Source organism: Cottoperca gobio, chromosome 3, assembly GCF_900634415.1.
Source record: "Cottoperca gobio chromosome 3, fCotGob3.1, whole genome shotgun sequence".
NCBI classification, from domain to species: Eukaryota; Metazoa; Chordata; class Actinopteri; order Perciformes; family Bovichtidae; genus Cottoperca; species Cottoperca gobio.
Window position 1 is genome coordinate 25,566,987 of NC_041357.1, and position 19,194 is coordinate 25,586,180.

The 19,194-nt window shown below is 43.5% G+C and overlaps 1 protein-coding gene across 8 annotated transcripts in view; it reads left to right on the top strand.

Annotated features, from left to right (window-relative positions):
* Positions 1 to 15,707, top strand: part of tln2a (talin 2a) — a 77,930-nt gene extending 62,223 nt beyond the window's left edge. For 6 of the 8 annotated variants that reach the window (XM_029458313.1, XM_029458325.1, XM_029458324.1 and 3 more), the window contains 20 exons: positions 1,228 to 1,360; positions 1,716 to 1,817; positions 2,189 to 2,359; positions 2,530 to 2,676; positions 4,112 to 4,213; positions 4,559 to 4,678; positions 5,024 to 5,170; positions 5,930 to 6,096; positions 6,941 to 7,124; positions 7,294 to 7,419; positions 8,932 to 9,048; positions 9,184 to 9,369; positions 9,489 to 9,596; positions 9,996 to 10,101; positions 10,333 to 10,338; positions 10,688 to 10,812; positions 11,753 to 11,941; positions 12,040 to 12,222; positions 12,395 to 12,520; positions 12,912 to 15,707. In XM_029458313.1, the coding sequence (XP_029314173.1) occupies positions 1,228 to 1,360; positions 1,716 to 1,817; positions 2,189 to 2,359; positions 2,530 to 2,676; positions 4,112 to 4,213; positions 4,559 to 4,678; positions 5,024 to 5,170; positions 5,930 to 6,096; positions 6,941 to 7,124; positions 7,294 to 7,419; positions 8,932 to 9,048; positions 9,184 to 9,369; positions 9,489 to 9,596; positions 9,996 to 10,101; positions 10,333 to 10,338; positions 10,688 to 10,812; positions 11,753 to 11,941; positions 12,040 to 12,222; positions 12,395 to 12,520; positions 12,912 to 13,040 (2,674 nt within the window). In that variant the 3' untranslated portion in view covers positions 13,041 to 15,707. The remainder of the gene's footprint in view (positions 1 to 1,227; positions 1,361 to 1,715; positions 1,818 to 2,188; positions 2,360 to 2,529; positions 2,677 to 4,111; positions 4,214 to 4,558; positions 4,679 to 5,023; positions 5,171 to 5,929; positions 6,097 to 6,940; positions 7,125 to 7,293; positions 7,420 to 8,931; positions 9,049 to 9,183; positions 9,370 to 9,488; positions 9,597 to 9,995; positions 10,102 to 10,332; positions 10,339 to 10,687; positions 10,813 to 11,752; positions 11,942 to 12,039; positions 12,223 to 12,394; positions 12,521 to 12,911) is intronic. The other 2 variants (XM_029458323.1, XM_029458327.1) reach the window with 1 other exon arrangement.
* The last annotated feature ends 3,487 nt before the right edge of the window (positions 15,708 to 19,194 follow it).

Genomic DNA, 19,194 nt, shown 5'->3' on the forward strand with positions numbered 1-19,194 from the left:
CTAAAGAAGGGATAGGTGACAAAACACAGTATCTGAAGTTCAAACTTTAAAGGAATAGTTTTGGGAAATATTAGTAAATATGAAGTTAGCGCCAACAGCCTTAGTTTAGTACAATAATCTGCCTAGCAACACCTCTAAAACTCACTAATCTGCATCAAAAACACATTTTAAAAACAACATTTCATACTTTTACGTGTAGTATGCGACTTCCTGTAGTCTTAAAGTTACCAAAACATCATCATTTTGATCCTTTGCACCACTCTGCTGTTTCACTGCAGTGATGTAGTTATTTCTGTATACACGAGGGGGATTATGGGAGGTAAAAATCATAATTAAGTTTTGATTCATTCAAGTTTTCACACATTGCTGTGAGACTAACGCAGCGTACGAGACAACGGATGCCCAAATGCTGTAGCACTGCGTGACAAATGGTTGTTCTTATACTTCCAACACTTACATTTTTAATCTCCTCTTTCACACCTTTTGTTCCCGACCTTGATCAGAACAAAACTGATGCTCATGAGGAACTAATTCCCAGTGACACAACGCACTGGATTGTAAGGCTTGGCTCAGAACATCTGCACGTTTGCATTCACACGTTAGCCAGCTTAGCATCTCGAATCCTGAGGCCCTTATCACGGTCTTCCTTTTTAGACGGCAAATTGAGTACTTGGGAGTTTTGGCCCTGGACCTTTTTTTTTTTTTTAATGGCATTCAGTGATGCACTGCGGTGCCAAAGAACACACATAGGAATGGACCAACCTCACAGCTTTGTTAGTCTCATTACACGCATCGGTGAGATTTTATTTTATTTTTACTTTCAGTGTGCCACCATGCATGGAAATGGATGTTTAGCTCAAGTTATTCTGCCCATGTGGCCGGTGGCCCGCACCACTCAGACGCTTCAAAGCTAATTTGGCTGCCCAGCTTGATCCCCCCCCCCCCCCCCCCCCCCCCCCGGTGTAGTGACGAGACCCTACAGGCCACATTTCAGCTGTGTGACCTGAGCAGCAATGAGATGAGGAAGCCACTAGAGAAGATGTTAAAGAGACATCCCAGAACCTGTCTTGTGTTTTTAATAAATCTTAGTTATGTTAATATTTGCACTTCTTCCTGTCTTCCCCCTCCCCCTTATACATAATCCTTCAACGTTTTTCTCATTTACTTTTCCTTCCATTTTTATTGCTTTCTGTTTCTCTTCTTCTCCTGTTCCTGTTTTATTCTCAGGGACAAGGCCCCAGGCCAGCGGGAGTGCGACTCGTCAATTGATAACATCAACAAAAGTATCCGGGACATTGAGCAGGCCTCTCTCGCAGCAGTCAGCCAGAACTTAGCAAGCAGGGACGACATCTCACTGGAGGTAAGCAACCAGCAGAAAACAACTCGACATCTTCCACACATAACTCCCGGTTTGCATTTGTCCTCGTCTGGTCGTTTATCTGTATCTTTTCTTTCAATTTTAAAGTTTTATCTAGTTTATTTGTGTCGCTCTGTTAAATAATGGATGCATTTTTGGTGGTTTTAATTAGGTTTCTGTCCATTTCTAGGTCACAAGTGCCTTATTAGACAGAAATCAAGGATTTAATGTCATTTACAAATGTTTGTATTTTATAGTTCCTTGTGGGTGATTCTTCGCAGCTGGCTAATTTGAATGTACCTTTGTCTCGCATAAAAAGCGAGACTTAAACTAATTTCTTTTTGTTTCCTCTCTTCAGGCGCTTCAAGATCAGCTGACGTCCACTGTGCAGGAAATTGGCCATTTAATTGACCCGGTTTCCACCGCTGCCAGGGGCGAAGCTTCCCAACTAGGACATAAGGTATATATAGGGCAGGGGGTTAATTACTTTACTTAAATACTGCAGCTGTGGAGCAACACATTAATCCTTTTTTAATTGCAGTATTACATCTTTCCACATGTTACGAGTGAGTTGTCTGGACAAAATGAGTATTGTGATAATTATCACAGCAATATCTCTAATCAATATCTTACTGTTAAATACTTTATTTTATATATGATAGGCAATGTATTGTCTTATACTTCCTTTATTTTTAGATGCTCTCTTTAAATTATCATTGATGGGCTTCGTTGACTTACTTCAACTCTTCCATCTGAAAATGTAACATTTGCTCTAATTAAGAAAGCGTCCTCACATGACTCATTAAAAACGTTTGACCTTTTGCCCCCCAGGTGACCCAGTTGGCCCGTTACTTTGAACCGCTGATCATGGCCTCTGTGGGTGTGACATCCAAGCTGAGGGACCACCAGCAACAGATGACTTTCCTGGACCAAACTAAGACCCTGGCTGAGTCCGCCCTGCAGATGCTCTACGCTGCCAAGGAGGGTGGAGGAAACCCAAAGGTATAACTGTTTTACTCTTTCTTAAATGTTGCTGCTCCACCCCCCTGCAAGGTCTTGTTTCAAGTAGGTTTTCTCATTAAAGGACAACACTTGGTGTTTTGGTGCAGAACAACAATCCTACTATTATATCATTTACAAGTGTCCGTGTGTCTTTGCGTCACACTTCACAGGCGTCCCATACCCACGATGCCATAGCGGAGGCAGCGCAGCTCATGAAGGAGGCGGTTGATGATATCATGGTGACTCTGAATGACGCTGCCAGTGAAGTGGGAATGGTGGGAGGAATGGTGGATTCCATCGCAGAGGCCATGGCCAAGGTAAGAGCTGCTGGGCGCGGCACACACACACACACACACCGGAGCCTGGCTATTAGCGTAAACGTTGGCCTGGACCCAAAGATTGTGATAGGAGAAATCAATTCATACCGTCTGGTTCTTTTAACTAAGATTCCTCCATCCACTCGTCCAGTGGCAGCACACCGAGCAGAAAACCCCCCCAGACATCCTTTTTCTGGTTTTCCTTTTCAACCTCCTGCTTCACCGATTACTGAAATAGTTCCCTGCGACTGAACATCACATTCCCATTTCAGCGTAATCTAAAGGGCCACAATGGAAAGCGCCCAAATACTGAAGTAGAAAACTATTGGAATAAATGGTGGTGGTGGTGGTGGTGGTGGTGGGGGGGGGGGGGGGTACAGGAGCACTGACGGGAAAGCAACCGTCATTTTCTAATTAGAAAGAAAAAGAAGGAAATGTTTACTCATGGTTTGCTGTTCCTGTGTGTAGATTGATGTCTCATCGGCGCCATAAAGAGGCACTGATTAGCATAATAATGACAATCACACGCCATCGAAGCCGAGAGAAATCGACTTTAACGCAGCCACTCTCCGCCTTTTTTTTTTAGACCATCTTTCCAATTAACAGTCAAACTATTGGAAAACACATCAGGTGTGAAGCTAGAAAAAGCCTTTTATCTCAAGTAACGAGAGAATAGCACAGACTAATTACACCCCCCACCCCCTCCTCGCCTCTCTGAGTGACACTTATTGCCAAGTTGAAAGAGTTCCTCAGGTGTGGGTCATCAGCGGGAACAGCATCGCCCTTTGTTTGGGACGTTATGCATAATTAAAGGAAGTGGTTTATTTTGGATCGGCATGATGTGTCCGCGTGTCGGTAGTTTATTAAAAGGAGATAATCCTCTTGGATATATTAAAATGGCCACTCTGAGGTGATTTAAAGGCTTTTCTGCTGAACTTTTAGTCGCCTAGTCAAGACCGCAGATTCAAAGGTGTCGTCTCACATGTCAAGCGAACATCGTGTACTTGCAGCATGCTTTCCACACGTGGCGTCGTCTCTGCTGTGACACTGAGCGCCGTCTAATTCAGCAGAAATGCTAGAAACCTAATGTATGCACTGCAAGCTGGTGAGCAAATGCTTTTGTAGTTGATGATATTTTAAAGCTGTAATTGCAGGGTAACTGTGGGGGATCATTCATAACGGGTGTTTATCATGCAGAGTGTTTATCTGAATGTAACATTGCATTAATGTTAGTTTGCAGATTAGCGGATGCCTGCGCACCTGGCAGAATTATTATAATTGAAGGGTAGATTACATCTAATGTTGTCACTGCAATTTCAGAGCTGAGTGATTGATTGTCTTCATGTTTAAAAATGTTTGTACCTTTTTTATTGTGAAGGACAAACAATCACGTGTGTGTGTGTGTGTGTGTGTGTGTGTGTGTGTGTTCCCTCAGCTGGATGAAGGTACACCACCTGAACCCGAGGGCTCGTTTGTAGATTACCAGACCAGTATGGTGAAACACTCGAAGGCTATTGCTGTCACTGCTCAGGAAATGGTAAGCCTTAAAAAAAACTTTTAATATGCAATGTTTTCAGAATTGTCTTATATCAAAATAAAAGCAACGTGTGTGATGAAGTAGAACACTGTCAGAGCAGCTGGTATAAATGAAAATGTCTGATGCACTTACAGCCTGTCTACTGGTTTACCTCTTTGTTTCGTATATACTGTCTTTTATATGGAACACATTTAGCGCTTTATAATAAAGCTCTTTATTATTGTACATGCAGTCCCCTCATGCACAGGTTATTAACCAGGAGCCCAGAGATGAAGTGGAGTAAACATGCGTTTGGACTGACTGTGAGTGTGTGTGTGTGTGTGTGTGTGTGTGTTTATCCCTCAGATGACCAAATCAGTGACGTGTCCAGACGAGCTGGGAGGGCTGGCCTCCCAGGTGACCGTGGACTACAGCCAGCTGGCCGTTCAGGGTCGACTGGCTGCTTACACAGCTGAGCCGGAGGAGGTGAGGATGGCATGGGAGTCTCCATCATACAGCTCTGCTGCAGAGGCAGATTTAACACTTATAGCTGCATGCATGTAAAAAAAAAAACACAGCACACAGAGAGAGCATGTCATGGTTGAGCCGGCGTTCCTGCGGATCCTTTAAAAGTCATTTAATTAATTCATCTAAAAATAAGGCCTTAAGCTGAAGGAACACAGAGCTGTGACACATCCTCTGTACAACCATTTACAGTACATCTTTGACTTTTTAATCTGCTTTCTTTCCTGCAAACCTGGAGTTCTTTTTTTCTTGCATAAGAATAATTGCTCGGTAAATTTGTATTGTACTGTGTTCTCCGTCGTTTAGATCGGTTTCCAGATCAAGAGCCGAGTTCAGGAGCTCGGACACGGCTGCATCTTCCTCGTCCAGAAGGCCGGATCTCTGCAGATCACTCCCTCTGACGGCTTCACCAAACGAGAGCTCATCGAATGTGCCCGCGCAGTCACAGAGAAGGTATTAGTGTTAGTAGTACTATAATTTATTTAATCATACGCCTCCTGAATTAATGCATTTTTGGAAGAAAGCATTTGCTATCTGCAAGCTTCAGCTTCAAAGGCTGACGCATTACTCTGCAGACTGTTTTTTAATAATTCATGCTTGCACCAAACACATCCGAGCAGTCCAGTAACATCGTACAGATTCCTCCAGAGGTATAAGTAGTGGGGAATCCCCAGCATTGTGCTGTATGGATACTACTCTCAAATTATGACCATTTTCATTTTGAAGCAAGGGTTTTATTCTGCTCGTGACAAGAAAAGAACAGGGTTCTCCGTGTAACATGTCAAGCTTGCTCTGCTTTGATCTCCTAAGTCCGGAAAACTTCAGTTAATCAATTTGCCACTCGGGCATCTGTGAGAGAAACAAACGGCGTCGAATCCAGTTTGACAGGAACTCATTTCCCTGAGAGTGATGTCGTGCATTGCTCAGCGCCAACATGGCGTTATGCTGTCACAGCAAACTTTTAGAAATCCTCTTGCGACTCGTGTTTCGGTCTGAATGCATTATTTATCACGTTCCAAGAAAGTGATGCTTTGCACGCACAATGCAAAATGGAAGTGTTCGTCAGAATCTAAAGCAGTGTGTTGCTGCTGGTGTGTTCGACTCAGTAAGTACAGTAAGAAACCAAAAGAATGTGGTCAAGATACCTGCACATCCTCACCTGTATGATTATAGGGTGTGTGTGTGTGTGTGTGTGTGTGTGTGTGTCCTCAGGTGTCCCTGGTGCTCTCGGCCCTCCAGGCAGGCAACAAGGGCACTCAGGCCTGCATCACAGCAGCCAGCGCAGTGTCTGGCATCATCGCCGATCTGGACACCACCATCATGTTCGCCTCCGCCGGAACACTCAACGCCGAGGATGACGAGTCCTTCGCTGACCACAGGTCAGAGCTGCAAAAGTGCCAGATTGTGTCCGTAAACAAATAGTGCGAGACATCACTGAGTCTACAAGTGCAAGGCGTGACTGGAGGCTGAGACTCGCCCTCTGCTTATCGTTCATCTGAAACTGACAGAATGACATATTAGCGTGTGAACTGAGGGCGGGGAGTCTCTGGAGTTAGAAACTACAAATGACCCTCAGGGGTTTGAAAGATTGAGGAAGTGTCACATCTCTCAGTCTTCCTGGTGGCAGACTAAAAATCATTCTGAAATATTTCTATATTCAATGAAATCCCACATCGTCGTGCGAATGTTTAGCTAAAGTGTCGGTAATCTCGCGTCTGACTTGCGATAAACTTAGTTGGCCCAGTTATATTTGAATGAAAGCAGTCCACAGACGTACATCTCTAATGATCCAACACCAGGCTTGACACATTACATGTCTTTATGACCAAAAATGATTAACCGAGATCCTTACAGATGATTGTTAGTGAAATTGTACCTCGCTGAAGAATCATAAAAGCAAAAACGCAGCGACGCCCTGCCGGGGCAGGATGAAAGGGAATGGAATCACTTCATATCTCGAGTTATGTCACGCAGCTTCCTTCAGGTTCTCTTGTCAATCTTCAAGAAATAACAGACTTGACTCTCACCATGATTCCTCCTTGTGTTTGCACCAGCTTTGATGTGCAAATGTCTTTGATATGAAAAGAGATGTGCGTCAGTGTGCATCATTTTGATGACTGTGATTCACACATTTTCTATTTTATTTCCGCTGGACTAAAGGGCTCCGGTCTTTGAAAGAATATCCAACTCTTTTGTCTTCTGCCTGCTTATCTTCTCTCTCAGGGAAAACATTTTGAAGACAGCCAAGGCTCTGGTGGAGGACACCAAGATGCTCGTGTCCGGTGCGGCTTCCGGTCAGGACCGGTTGGCTCAGGCCGCCCATTCTTCTGCCAGAACAATTACCCAGCTCACAGATGTGGTTAAACTGGGAGCTGCCAGTATTGGCTGTGATGACCCTGAGACGCAGGTTAGACAGCCTTGTTTTCCTTCCCCTCAGTTTGTCTTTTATTCACCGTGTATGTTATCGGAGATGTGGAGGAACGAGCCGCGACGGGCAAAAACCTTCTCAGAGTGTTTGTGTCTTTCCCAGGCTGAGTTGTTATAAATTGGTTTCTATCCGTGTGTCCTCTCTTTAGGTGGTTCTGATAAACGCTGTCAAAGATGTGGCCAAGGCGCTGGCCGAGCTCATTAGTGCCACCAAGTGTGCCGCTGGCAAGGCAGCAGATGATCCATCGATGTACCAGCTGAAGAGCGCTGCCAAGGTGAGGGGATCAGGGAGTCTGCAGCTCCTGAAACTATCTCTTCCTATTTAAATAGTTAAATATTCCATCTGTCGTCTTCATCTTAAAATCCAACAATGTGATTGGCAACAATTGCTGTTATTTTCTATTTTTCTAATGATATTAGTCTTATTTTCCCTCACAACTGGTATGAAAAAGGTGTATGTGTGTGTGTGTGTGTATATATATATATATATATATATATATATATATATATATATATATATATATATATATAGAATCCTTAATTCTAAGTTGATGAAAATAGTAGCAGTACCCCAGAGTCTGTCTGTATGCGTAGCAGACATCCTCCTCTTCCTCAGGCAGGGCCGTTAATCAGTTAAAGCACCCCTCCTGTCATTGTGAAACCTGTTCACATATGTTAAACTGAAGACTTGGTCTCACTTGTGTAAAGAGCCAGGAAATTTATGTTCTGAGTAACAGGAAACTGGGATATTTGTATCCCAAGATAAATCAACTGAATCTTTGGCTTCAACACGTATGCAGTGTAATTTTCAAAGCCGCAAAATCTGCCGATGGCACTGCGACTGCTCATTATCACCTCGAGTACAAAAATAAGAATAAAAAGTACGTTTCGCAGTCTGCGACAGCTCGGTGTGACATGAGTCTTTCAGATGATAACAACATGCCTTACATGGAATTTTGTTTTAAAAGAACAATCATGTACAATCATTCGAAAGATTTTACCTTCGAGTGTTGAGGGCTTTGGGTTTCCTGCATGGCTGCTGTGCACCCTCTATCTTTGAGTTTGATGAAGTGCACCCTCAAATGTACAATGTAAGACATGTTAGGGGGAGCCAGTGTGAGACCTGTTAGGGGGAGCCAGTGTGAGACCTGTTAGGGGGAGCCAGTGTGAGACCTGTTAGGGGGAGCCAGTGTGAGACATGTTAGGGGGAGCCAGTGTGAGACATGTTAGGGGGAGCCAGTGTGAGACATGTTAGGGGGAGCCAGTGTGAGACCTGTTAGGGGGAGCCAGTGTGAGACATGTTAGGGGGAGCCAGTGTGAGACATGTTAGGGGGAGCCAGTGTGAGACCTGTTAGGGGGAGCCAGTGTGAGACATGTTAGGGGGAGAGACATGTTAGGGGGAGCCAGTGTGAGACATGTTAGGGGGAGCCAGTGTGAGACATGTTAGGGGTAGAGACATGTTAGGGGGAGCCAGTGTGAGACATGTTAGGGGGAGAGACATGTTAGGGGGAGCCAGTGTGAGACATGTTAGGGGGAGAGACATGTTAGGGGGAGCCAGTGTGAGACATGTTAGTGTAAGTGGTGATATGTAGGCATCAGTTGTGTTTGCCCGTCTTTGTTTATTACAGATATTAACTATTTTTTAAATCTTTCATTGAATCAAAATGGATTGAACTATACTTCCCAGGTCATCTACTCTGATGCACATAATGTGGTTGCATCGGTCATCATGACTCATAAACACACTTGATCCATTTTCACATTTGGTTTTTCTGTTCGTGTGTCAGGTGATGGTGACCAACGTGACGTCCCTGCTGAAGACGGTCAAGGCTGTAGAGGACGAGGCCACTCGAGGCACCAGAGCGCTGGAGGCCACGATCGAGTGCATCAAACAGGAACTGGCGGTGAGGACAGACGCTGGGCATGTGGTCATGGATGGTGGTCTGACACCAGTAATGCAGGATCACCTCCTGAAAGGGCTGACTCTTGATTTTAGTTTTTGTCTGAAGAATGACATCCACCCACTTTGTTGTCCCCAGGTGTTTCGATCCAGGGATGTTCCCAACAAGACGACCACACCCGAGGAGTTCATTCGCATGACTAAGGGCATCACCATGGCAACTGCTAAGGCGGTGGCTGCAGGCAACTCTGCCCGGCAGGAGGACATCATCCACACAGCCAACCTCAGCCGCAAGGCCATTTCAGACATGCTCACCACCTGCAAGGTTCTGTTTCTAATGTCTTAATGTCGTTACATGATGTCTGAAATATATACATACTTTATCTTGATGTTTACTTATAACGGTCACGTTGAATCTGGAGTGTGTATGTGTCTGTCTCGCAGCAAGCGGCCTACCATCCAGAGGTCAGTGAGGAGGTGAAGAACAGAGCTCTGATGTTCGGATCAGAGTGCACCACCGGATACATCGCTCTGCTGGAGCAAGTGCTCGTGGTAGGTTGAACATTGTGTCGGGAAGAGAGGGAGAGATATGTTGGTGTTGTTGCATTCACAAGTAAGACAAAGTTTACGGCAACCAACAACTTTAGATGTATTTTCTTATTCTCCCCTTTTATTTTCTCTCTACATTGTTTTCAAATATAGAAAATGACTTCACAGTACACGGTGTAGGACAGTTATCAGCCTGACATATTTCATATCTTTCGAAATGTTGGGACATTCAGTTAACCTTTAAAAGCATTATGAAGACAGGATTTTCATCAAGTGGAACCCCACAGTGTGTTGAATGTTATCTCAGTTGAAGTCTTTTAAAGCAGAATAGTGTGTCTTTAATGTGTGCGTGTTTTGTTTGTGTGTTTGTGTCTTTGTGTGTGTGTGTGTGTGTGTGTGTAGCTCCTGCAGAAGCCCACTGCAGATCAGAAGCAGCATCTGGCAGCTTGCTCCAAACGAGTGGCAGGAGCCGTCACAGAGCTCATTCAGACCGCCGAGGCCATGAAAGGTAAGGGCGCATACACACGTCACACACTTCACACACTGACTCCTTTTACAGTGTTATATGTGATGAACTCAAATCTACATCTATGACTTTGATTCACTAAAGCTCATGTTTATAATCCCCAGTAGGAGGCTACTCCATCCATACATTTTTAACTTCCCAAATAACAGCGAAAAAGTCCTTTTTTTTAAACAATCGTTTGGTAATATCGCTGTCCTCTTTTTCTTGCCACAGATGGAGGTAAGTTAGCATTGTTTTCTGTACTGTCACAACTGTATTTCACCAGTTGTGAGCTGTTCGACACCTTCTCTCCTTATGGAGCTGCTCTCACGCTTCTCCAGTACACCGTCGCGCTTCATTTCATTTCATTTTAAATAACTCCCATCTTCATTGCAGTGAATGGCAGTTTATGGCCTCCATCAGCTATGCATGGGATGCAGTGATGTGTGGCACATTATATTTGTGTGTGATCACAGTGTTGTTGTTGTGTAGCATGATCTTTTGACACACTACTTTCTAAAAGGATTTTTTGAAAGCCAATGTTCAAGGTTATAATCTTAATGGTGTGTGTGTGTGTGTCGCTCCGCAGGTTCAGAGTGGGTGGACCCTGAGGATCCAACGGTGATCGCAGAAACGGAGCTGCTGGGAGCCGCGGCGTCCATCGAAGCGGCAGCGAAGAAGCTGGAGCAGCTCAAACCCCGAGCCAAGCCCAAGGTTGGTGACCGCGTCACGGGTAACTCAGCGGGACTTTGTGTGTGTGTGAGGAGAGATGATGGAGACGGAGATTTCACTACAGAGTGGTTCCTACAAGAGTTGCAGAGCCGTAGGAAATATGGTTTTGCAGTGTAAAGCTTTAACGCTACAAGATCATCATTTCTTTTTTTAACTACAGAAGAAAATGTTCATTATGAAACACAGGAGGCTTTGGCTCATAAAACACAAGCGTTCATTAGAATACTTCATTATATAGTGAGACGATTTAGCTTTGAAGCTTTGAAGCTTTGAAGCTTTGAAGCGTTACCCTTTCTTACGTTAAACAAATGTCATCGTCCTCTGCCTGTCTGTAAACATCTCTGTGTTGTTTCAGTGGTTTGTATTCAAGTTTCAGTGTTAAACTAAACTGCGTAATATTATCCTCAGCCACATCCCCCCCCCCTTCTTCCATGTGTCCCCCTCCTCTTCCAATCATCTGTCCTTCTGTGGTAGTTGTAGCTAAAGCCTGTCCCGGTACATGTCCTCTGGCTAACCCCTCCCCATCTCCCCCCTGCCTGCCCCCCACCACCGGAGGCCTTCTCTGCAGGGCTCTGTCTGATATGTTTGATATATTAGGTTGTTATTCCGTCCCAACTATATATCAAACATATTCCTACAGTGTCCCGCTCTGTCTACAAACGTGTGTGTGTGTGTGTGTGTGTGTGTGTGTGTGTCTGTGTGTGTGTGTGTGTGTGTTCAGTTGCATCTCGCTTCTTATAAGCTGTTTAAAGAGATGCTTTGTATCGGACTGTGTGAAGCTTTTGGAAGTCATCTTGGTGTTTCACGTGTAGAAGTGATCAGCGATGATTTGACGTGGAATTTAAATCCTGGTGGTGCTGGAGGTAACTTCAGCCTCCATGAGGGTATCTTGTCTGACTGATTTGGTCTTCTTCCCCCTCAGCAAGCGGACGAGACGCTGAACTTCGAGGAGCAGATCCTGGAGGCAGCCAAGTCCATCGCTGCAGCCACCAGCGCTTTGGTCAAATCGGCCTCGGCTGCTCAGAGGGAGCTGGTGGCTCAGGGAAAAGTGGGCCTCATCCAGGCCAACGCTGTGGACGACGGACAGTGGTCCCAGGGGCTCATCTCCGCTGTAAGTGCTGGTAGTGAAGTGCCTTTTTTACGCAGCTTACAATCTAAGGCACACTTTTTCCTCAACGAAATGTTCTTTCTCTGCTTTTTCTCTTCCAGGCCCGTATGGTAGCAGCAGCGACCAGCAACCTGTGTGAGGCCGCCAACGCCTCCGTGCAAGGCCACGCAAGTGAGGAGAAGCTCATTTCTTCAGCCAAACAGGTGGCTGCTTCCACCGCCCAGCTGCTGGTGGCCTGTAAGGTGAAGGCTGACCAGGACTCAGAGGCCATGAGGAGACTACAGGTACAGTACAGACACGCATCTTATTATGGGCAGCTGCGGCTCAGGACGTAGAGTGTTCGTCCAGCGGTCGGAGGGTCAGCGGTTCGATCCCCACCCTCTTCAACCTGCAGTGAACATGTCCAAGTGTCCTCGGGCAAGATACTGAACCCCAAATGTGTTCTTTCTATAATAGATTGCTGGGAATGCAGTTAAGAAGGCGTCGGACAACTTGGTGCGGGCCGCTCAGAAGGCAGCGTTCGACAAAGCAGATGAAGACAACGTGGTGGTCAAGACTAAGTTTGTGGGTGGAATAGCTCAGGTAAGAACGTCGAGGGACTTTCTATAAGTTCACTTGGCTCTCCTAAATGAGATACTAGGACTTTGAAAACATGTCATTGTTCATTTGTTAAATCGTTTTGTTATATACCTTTAAAAATAGTTTTTGACAAATGAACATTTAGACACATTTGCATTAGATTAACTTACTTCCCCTCATGCTCAAACAGTTTTCCATTATTATCACATTCTTGAATCGTCTTTGCCACACCGTCTAACATCAGATTAACTTCCTCTTGTTTCTTCATGCTCTCTTCTCTTCTTCATCCAGAACTCATGCCAGAACTGCACTTTATTAAATGAAATTAAATGATTAGTACACAGACACACACTCACAAGTGGTCTAATAGTTTAAATATTGTTTTCCTCACTAGATCATTGCAGCCCAGGAAGAGATGCTGAGAAAGGAGAGAGAGCTGGAAGAAGCCAGAAAGAAACTGGCTCAGATCAGACAGCAGCAGTACAAGTTCCTGCCCAGCGAACTACGAGAGGACAACAACTAAATATTCAAACTGGCATTATGCAGACGCTTGAAGCCGTGCGAAGAGCACATCTGTGTTTGTGTCCTTTTTTTTTTTTTTTTTTTTTGAACGGCACACTTCAACAGGTATGTGGCCTACGGAGACTTCCCATATGTTGTGATTTTAACAAAAAGCAGTAATGCCCGAAGTCTGCAGCGAGTCCACGTCACATGGAAAGATCTCAAAAGATTGAAACACTACTGTATGGAACTGACTACTCTCTGAAAACAACGTAAAGATGGCAGTGATTCGACTGAAGAACTGCTTTTTGTCCTCATGTATAGCCTAACTGACTGATCCAATGTGAAGCAGAATGTGACACGCTTGGGACAAACGGCGCCGCCCACAAGCTACAGTTTATTCTCAGTTTTTTTCCTCTTTTTACAAATCGCAGCTCTAGTTCATAAACTTCTAAGGTGAAGAAATGATTGTATCGCTCTTGTGATATAACCTCAGCGTCACTCGGAGAGCACTCTGATATTGTACGAATGTTTGGCACCTTTAATATCTGCTTAATTCATGTGATAAATTCCCTGGTCATCAACACTACACAAGGTAGGGTACATATTGGCGTTTCTTGGACCATACTGACTCTTTTTAAATTAGACGGTGATATAAGCGTCTTCGCTTTTCTTTTTGTTATTTTAATGCGGATATTGACGGGCTCTACACGTCTTTTTTTAAAGGTGCAACGAATGTTTATCTCAAGCTCTTGAATTATTGGTGTCATCACGTGCAGCCGCTCGGACTCGAGTAGAACGTTTTTGCATTTTTCTACACAGGATGACGTTTTACCATTAGAAGGAATATTTATTACTCTCGAGTATTTTTTTAGCAGAAAAGGGTCAAGACTTATTTTCCACCACTAGCAGAAAACTTCCCCAATCCCTCAAACATCCTTTCTGTTTGTTCTCTCTTATCATTTCGTGCATTGAGACCCACATACAGTATAAACAGGATTTGATCATGATGCAATAACATAGATGGTGCTTTAGGGGGCGGTATTGGTTCCCCTTAAACCATGCAAACTTAAAGTGATAATATAGGAGATGATATTGTATAATTGAGCTTATTTTACTTTTAAGTGTAGAACATGTGGTTAGAGGAACCAGGCAGGTGGATTGGCTACACCATCATGCAAAATATGAATAACTGTAAATACCTCCGACGTCTTGAATCAATTGAACGCCGTGCTTTTGGTCTGATGGTTCCTACCCTGCCCCCCCTGTTCCTCTGGGTGTTTTCTATCTAGCCGTTAGTGGTTGAAGTACTTTCTCCAGCGATACTCAATCACTCATCCACCTCCCAATTCTAAAGAAGCAAAATTGAAAATCTTAACATAACTTGGCAATAAGCGAACTGTAACAAACAAAATAATTAAAATAAGTGGATTGAAAGTGAAGTGACTGCATCACTAATCATTGCAGTTCATCTCCATCAGTCTCTGAATCTAAGGGTGCTCTGTGCGACTTTACTGAACATACTACTCGCTGCAATAGAAGAACCTTTTTTTTGTTTACCGAGTTTTGATTGTAGTGTGTTTGTTTCCCTCGTCTTACTTTATGTGGGCTGTGTGTTTCGATATTAAACTACAGTGCATATCGTAAGATTAGGTACTGCTGTGAAGATGCATGGCTTTGTGCTTCAGATGCATCTCTTTGTTTATACGGAGTTCAAACTTTTAAGGATGCAAGGAGTGATTCTGACCTCCGCGTACAACATGGTATACCAAGACAGACCGTCACTTCTCAGTTGGTTTTTTTACAGTTTGGTCTGAATTCAAAGGTGTTTTCTGGCATTGTATTTCGTGTGTGAGTGTGGGTGGGGGGGCGGTGGGAGGGCGGGTCCACTACTCATCAGTCAAGTCTGTAGTGTTATTATTAGTGCCTTAGTCCGTAGCCCATACAGTGTCTGGTCTGCTTGAGTGACAGCTTCACCTCTAGGTCAGTAGAAGCTACTGGATGAGCAATTGTTTGGGAATGTAGGTTCATGTCCGTGGGTGGGGTGGGGGGGGTTTCTTACTTTTGTTGTCCCACTTGTTAACGTACTGTTCCTCCTAAGTGCTCAACCAACTGCATCCCCTCTTTCTCTTTTACTCTCTCTGCCACATGTAAGGCCTTTTCGGGATGACATGGGAACTGTCCGCCAGTCAAAGAAATGTGTTGCTGTATACCATCAGTATATACATATATATATATATATACTTATATATATATATATATATGTATGTATATAAGTATATATATGAAACATATGAACACATTTTTGTACTGCATTCCATGGGCATGTACCACAGTGCTTCTAAACTACGACAGACTGGAGATTTTGTCAACTGCTTTATTGTATGTTATGAAGTCCCAGAAGTTTTATGGATTGGCTGTTTTTCTGTTCTTGTGCTTTTTAAGCCTCCACGAAAGATAAATGTGACGAGAACATCTCGATATATATCTGTCGCCATTAAGATGTCGTGACGCATTTCAATGATGTGGAGTAATTGAAGTGTTCTGTACGTTTGTCCCTCCCTTAACAGAAATAAATTGATGACGTTACTACAATTAAGATTGATTGAGTGATAATATAAAAGATATTTATCTGGCCATCGACAAAACTATTTTTTGTATTCACTGAAAATAAAGCATTTCAATGTAACTGTGTGTGTGAAGTTTCCTTTTGTGGACGGAGGATGATTTACATTTCTCTCACTCTGGTTTATGAACTAACACTTCCCCCTTCTGGTAACTTCTTTGTCATTTCCCAGTTTGAGTTCCTCTTTCACTCGTGATCTCTGGGAAACCGGGAGATACCTTCAGTCCCCTCAATTATAAAAACCAGCCAATACGACCTTGTGGGAAATTTCCGTTCTATTATTTAAAACTCACTAATTTTGGTCATTTTAAAAGCTTATTGCTGTGTGTTCAGACTCGCTGTACTTAAGATTGGCTAATGAAAAACAAAAGAACTTGGTCTGGGTATCAATACAAGACCTTATGTTGAGTCATTTAAACTTCATTTGGACCTTTTTTCCTTAATTTAACTAAATCTATGAATACATCAGTGTTAATTCAATAAAATGTTCTAAATTAAGAACATTTAAATCGGAAGATATCTGATAAATCAATCTGTGAACAAGACAAATCAAATACCAACTTTCAAAACCGTGTTCAGTCCGGTTGGTACTCGATGTGTTCAGGTTCAATAATAAAACCTGGAAGGACTCAGTTTGTAGATGACTTTGAAACATCACTTGGACGAATATGTTGAGAAATAAAATGTACAGAAAGTAAAATGTAACTGATGAGATAATGAAACGTCCAACTCTTGTGTCTCTTACATCCTCACACACGGTCCGAGCGGCCGCACCGACAGGATGAAGAACCACCACAGGTTCTCCGGTTCCACTAGATAACAGAGAGGTGCGTGCTGACAAGCCAACAAGGTCTCTTGAAGCGTCTGTGTCAGGACAAGATGGTATTTCTCAGTCAGCACTAAACCTGAAGCTATATTGAGTCCATGCAATGAAGTGAGAGCTGTGCTAAATATGTCCGCCTCTAAAAGAATTGAGGTGGTGATGTCAATTACTGCGCACAGCTGCTCATATAACACCGCTTTTAAACCTGGAATCTCTTTTCTGACATTCTGTCTTAGAGTTTGTTCTTAAGGCTGATATCGAGGACGCTTTTCCAAGTGAATCTAACTAACACTCCGTAAACGTTTTCCAGTTCTGACTGGATCTGCGTTTTAACAAGAGGCCCTGTTACACTGACTTGGCTGAGGGGGAGATGGCAAAAACCCTGGATGAGGGAGGGCATTGAATTTAATATGGACAAGCAGCTGATAGAAGACACCTCATCCATTATTTTTATGCCCTAAATCTAATTATAATAAAAGTCAGAAAGCGGGTACAGTTACTGATGACTGCGGCGTGCTACATAACAAGATTATAGGCTTCATCCACTAAAGACAGTTGTGTTCAAGGCGCCACAGGCAGGAAGGACACCTTCACGGCCACAGAGAACCTCAGTCACTGCTTCATTTTCTACTTTTTCATTTCAATAAAAGAAGACCAGTGTCACATCAGGTTGTTCTGTCACTCCACTGAAAAGGAGCCACCGATGACACTCTGTAACAAGCGTTGTGCACAGTGGCTAAACGCACTCATCGCACTGATATTTATACATGACCTCACATATGAGCCCTGCACGCCTAAACCCCTCTGATGAGCTTGATTACGTTGAATCACAGCGAGAGATAAAGTTTGAAGATATGGGGTGGAACACCAACATTGATCAACACTTTTAATTATTGAGGAGGAAGTGAGAAAGTCTAGACTTGTTCTGCCTGGGAGCTGCTCACCCAGTGGTCTCAACACATCTATGATGCACCTTACAAACCGCTCCGGCCTTGTGGTACGACACTGCAGCATCTAAGTTTGACTCAATTCAGCATTTGTTGAATTGAACAAACTATGCTGAGCTGTGATACGCCACAACAATAAATGAGTAATGCATACACGGCCATCAACAGACAATAGTCACCTAATATAATCAAATGTCTAAGGTCTTAAAAACGTCACATGTGGCTCTTCAAACAGCTGTAACATCATTGTTACAGGGCCACACACTTTCCTGCATGACAGGAATTCTGGGAATACTAAAGGTTGGCGCCCGTTATTATAACTCTGACTCACAGTGAAACTTTTTCCCTACAGACCATTTAAAAGACAGATGTTTTTCATAGAGAATTATGCCATTGATTCATTTTCCACTGAGCGATACTCAAGGAATAATGGTTAGGATGTGTAACAATGAGAAGAAATATGGTTTAAGACCTGATTTAGCCAATTTAGCCATTTACTTATGTCTCAACATGGGGCTCATTTTAAAGTTTCCTGGAATAAATGTGAATAAAACAATGTGATGAAAGGCTCCAAAGAAGATGGCAAGATGATGACTTGATCTTTGCTGCAATCAAAAATACTAAATGTCCATGTAGGCTTTAATGGCCCTGAAGAGAATATGAAAATCACAAACTGAGTCACATTAAAAAGTACTTCTGCCTGCACATACTGTATAATAATTATTAATTACAGACCCCTAAATCAAAAACTGAGCCTCAATCTGAGTAAATCATTAATTATTGGACGGGTAAAATGTGTCGATGTCCGTCTCGCTATATAACCAGGGTGCTAGGGTGACATGGATTGCGCCATGAGCCTCCCTGATCTCTGTATACGACTGGCATGCCTGGCTGGTTGCTTAACAGTCCACAAAACACATAGCGGGATGACAACACAGTGACAGCTGACCGCCTTAAAGAACAGGAAGGATATCAGCCTGGACCACGGAGGAGATCAAATATAGGATTAAAATTAAAAACAGAATAAAAGGGACAAACAATTTGATGAAAGTTCTACAAAGCCTTTGAGAGCAATTTGTTTGAAAGTGTTCCTCCTTCAGTTGTTCGAACCAAGAAGAATGTATGATGTCTCCAGTTCTATGTATGATTGATCAAGACTTAGGGTATGAATTTATTACTTAAGATGCTTGTTATATGCTAATGCCCCCTTTCTAAAAGTCAGGCTCAGTTAGGGTGGCTGTGGCTACAAGGACCCAAAAGCAATAAGATCCCGAAAATATGCACTCAACAAGGGAAGAAATGGATGCTGAAGTCTGAAGGCTCCTCAGAGAGTGACAACATACTGTCAGCGTCAGTGCTGTTCATAAAGTTATTTCATAACACACGTGTGTACATCATATCTAACCTATACATGTTCATTTCACACTTTCATTTATATTCAGCCATATTTGGAGCCTGATTCTTCTCCTCAAGGTCTAATTACCTCAACATGTACAAACATTAATTACTTTAGTCAACTGTAAACTATTATTACTCGACCGTCCACTATCCGGACCACAGGTTGTGTGCGACAGCTGCGGCTCAGTGAAGGGGGGGGGGGCTCCTCCTGTATCTTCCACGCCATCCTCTGTGGTCCATTTGCTGTATAACTCTCAGGCTTCTGAGAGAAGAGTTGGACACGCTTCTTGATATACCTCTACAGACAGCAAAGCTTATCTGATTGCTCTTTCGGATGTTGAGCTATGCTGTGAGGGAGCTGCTCAAATGATCCCTGGAAGGC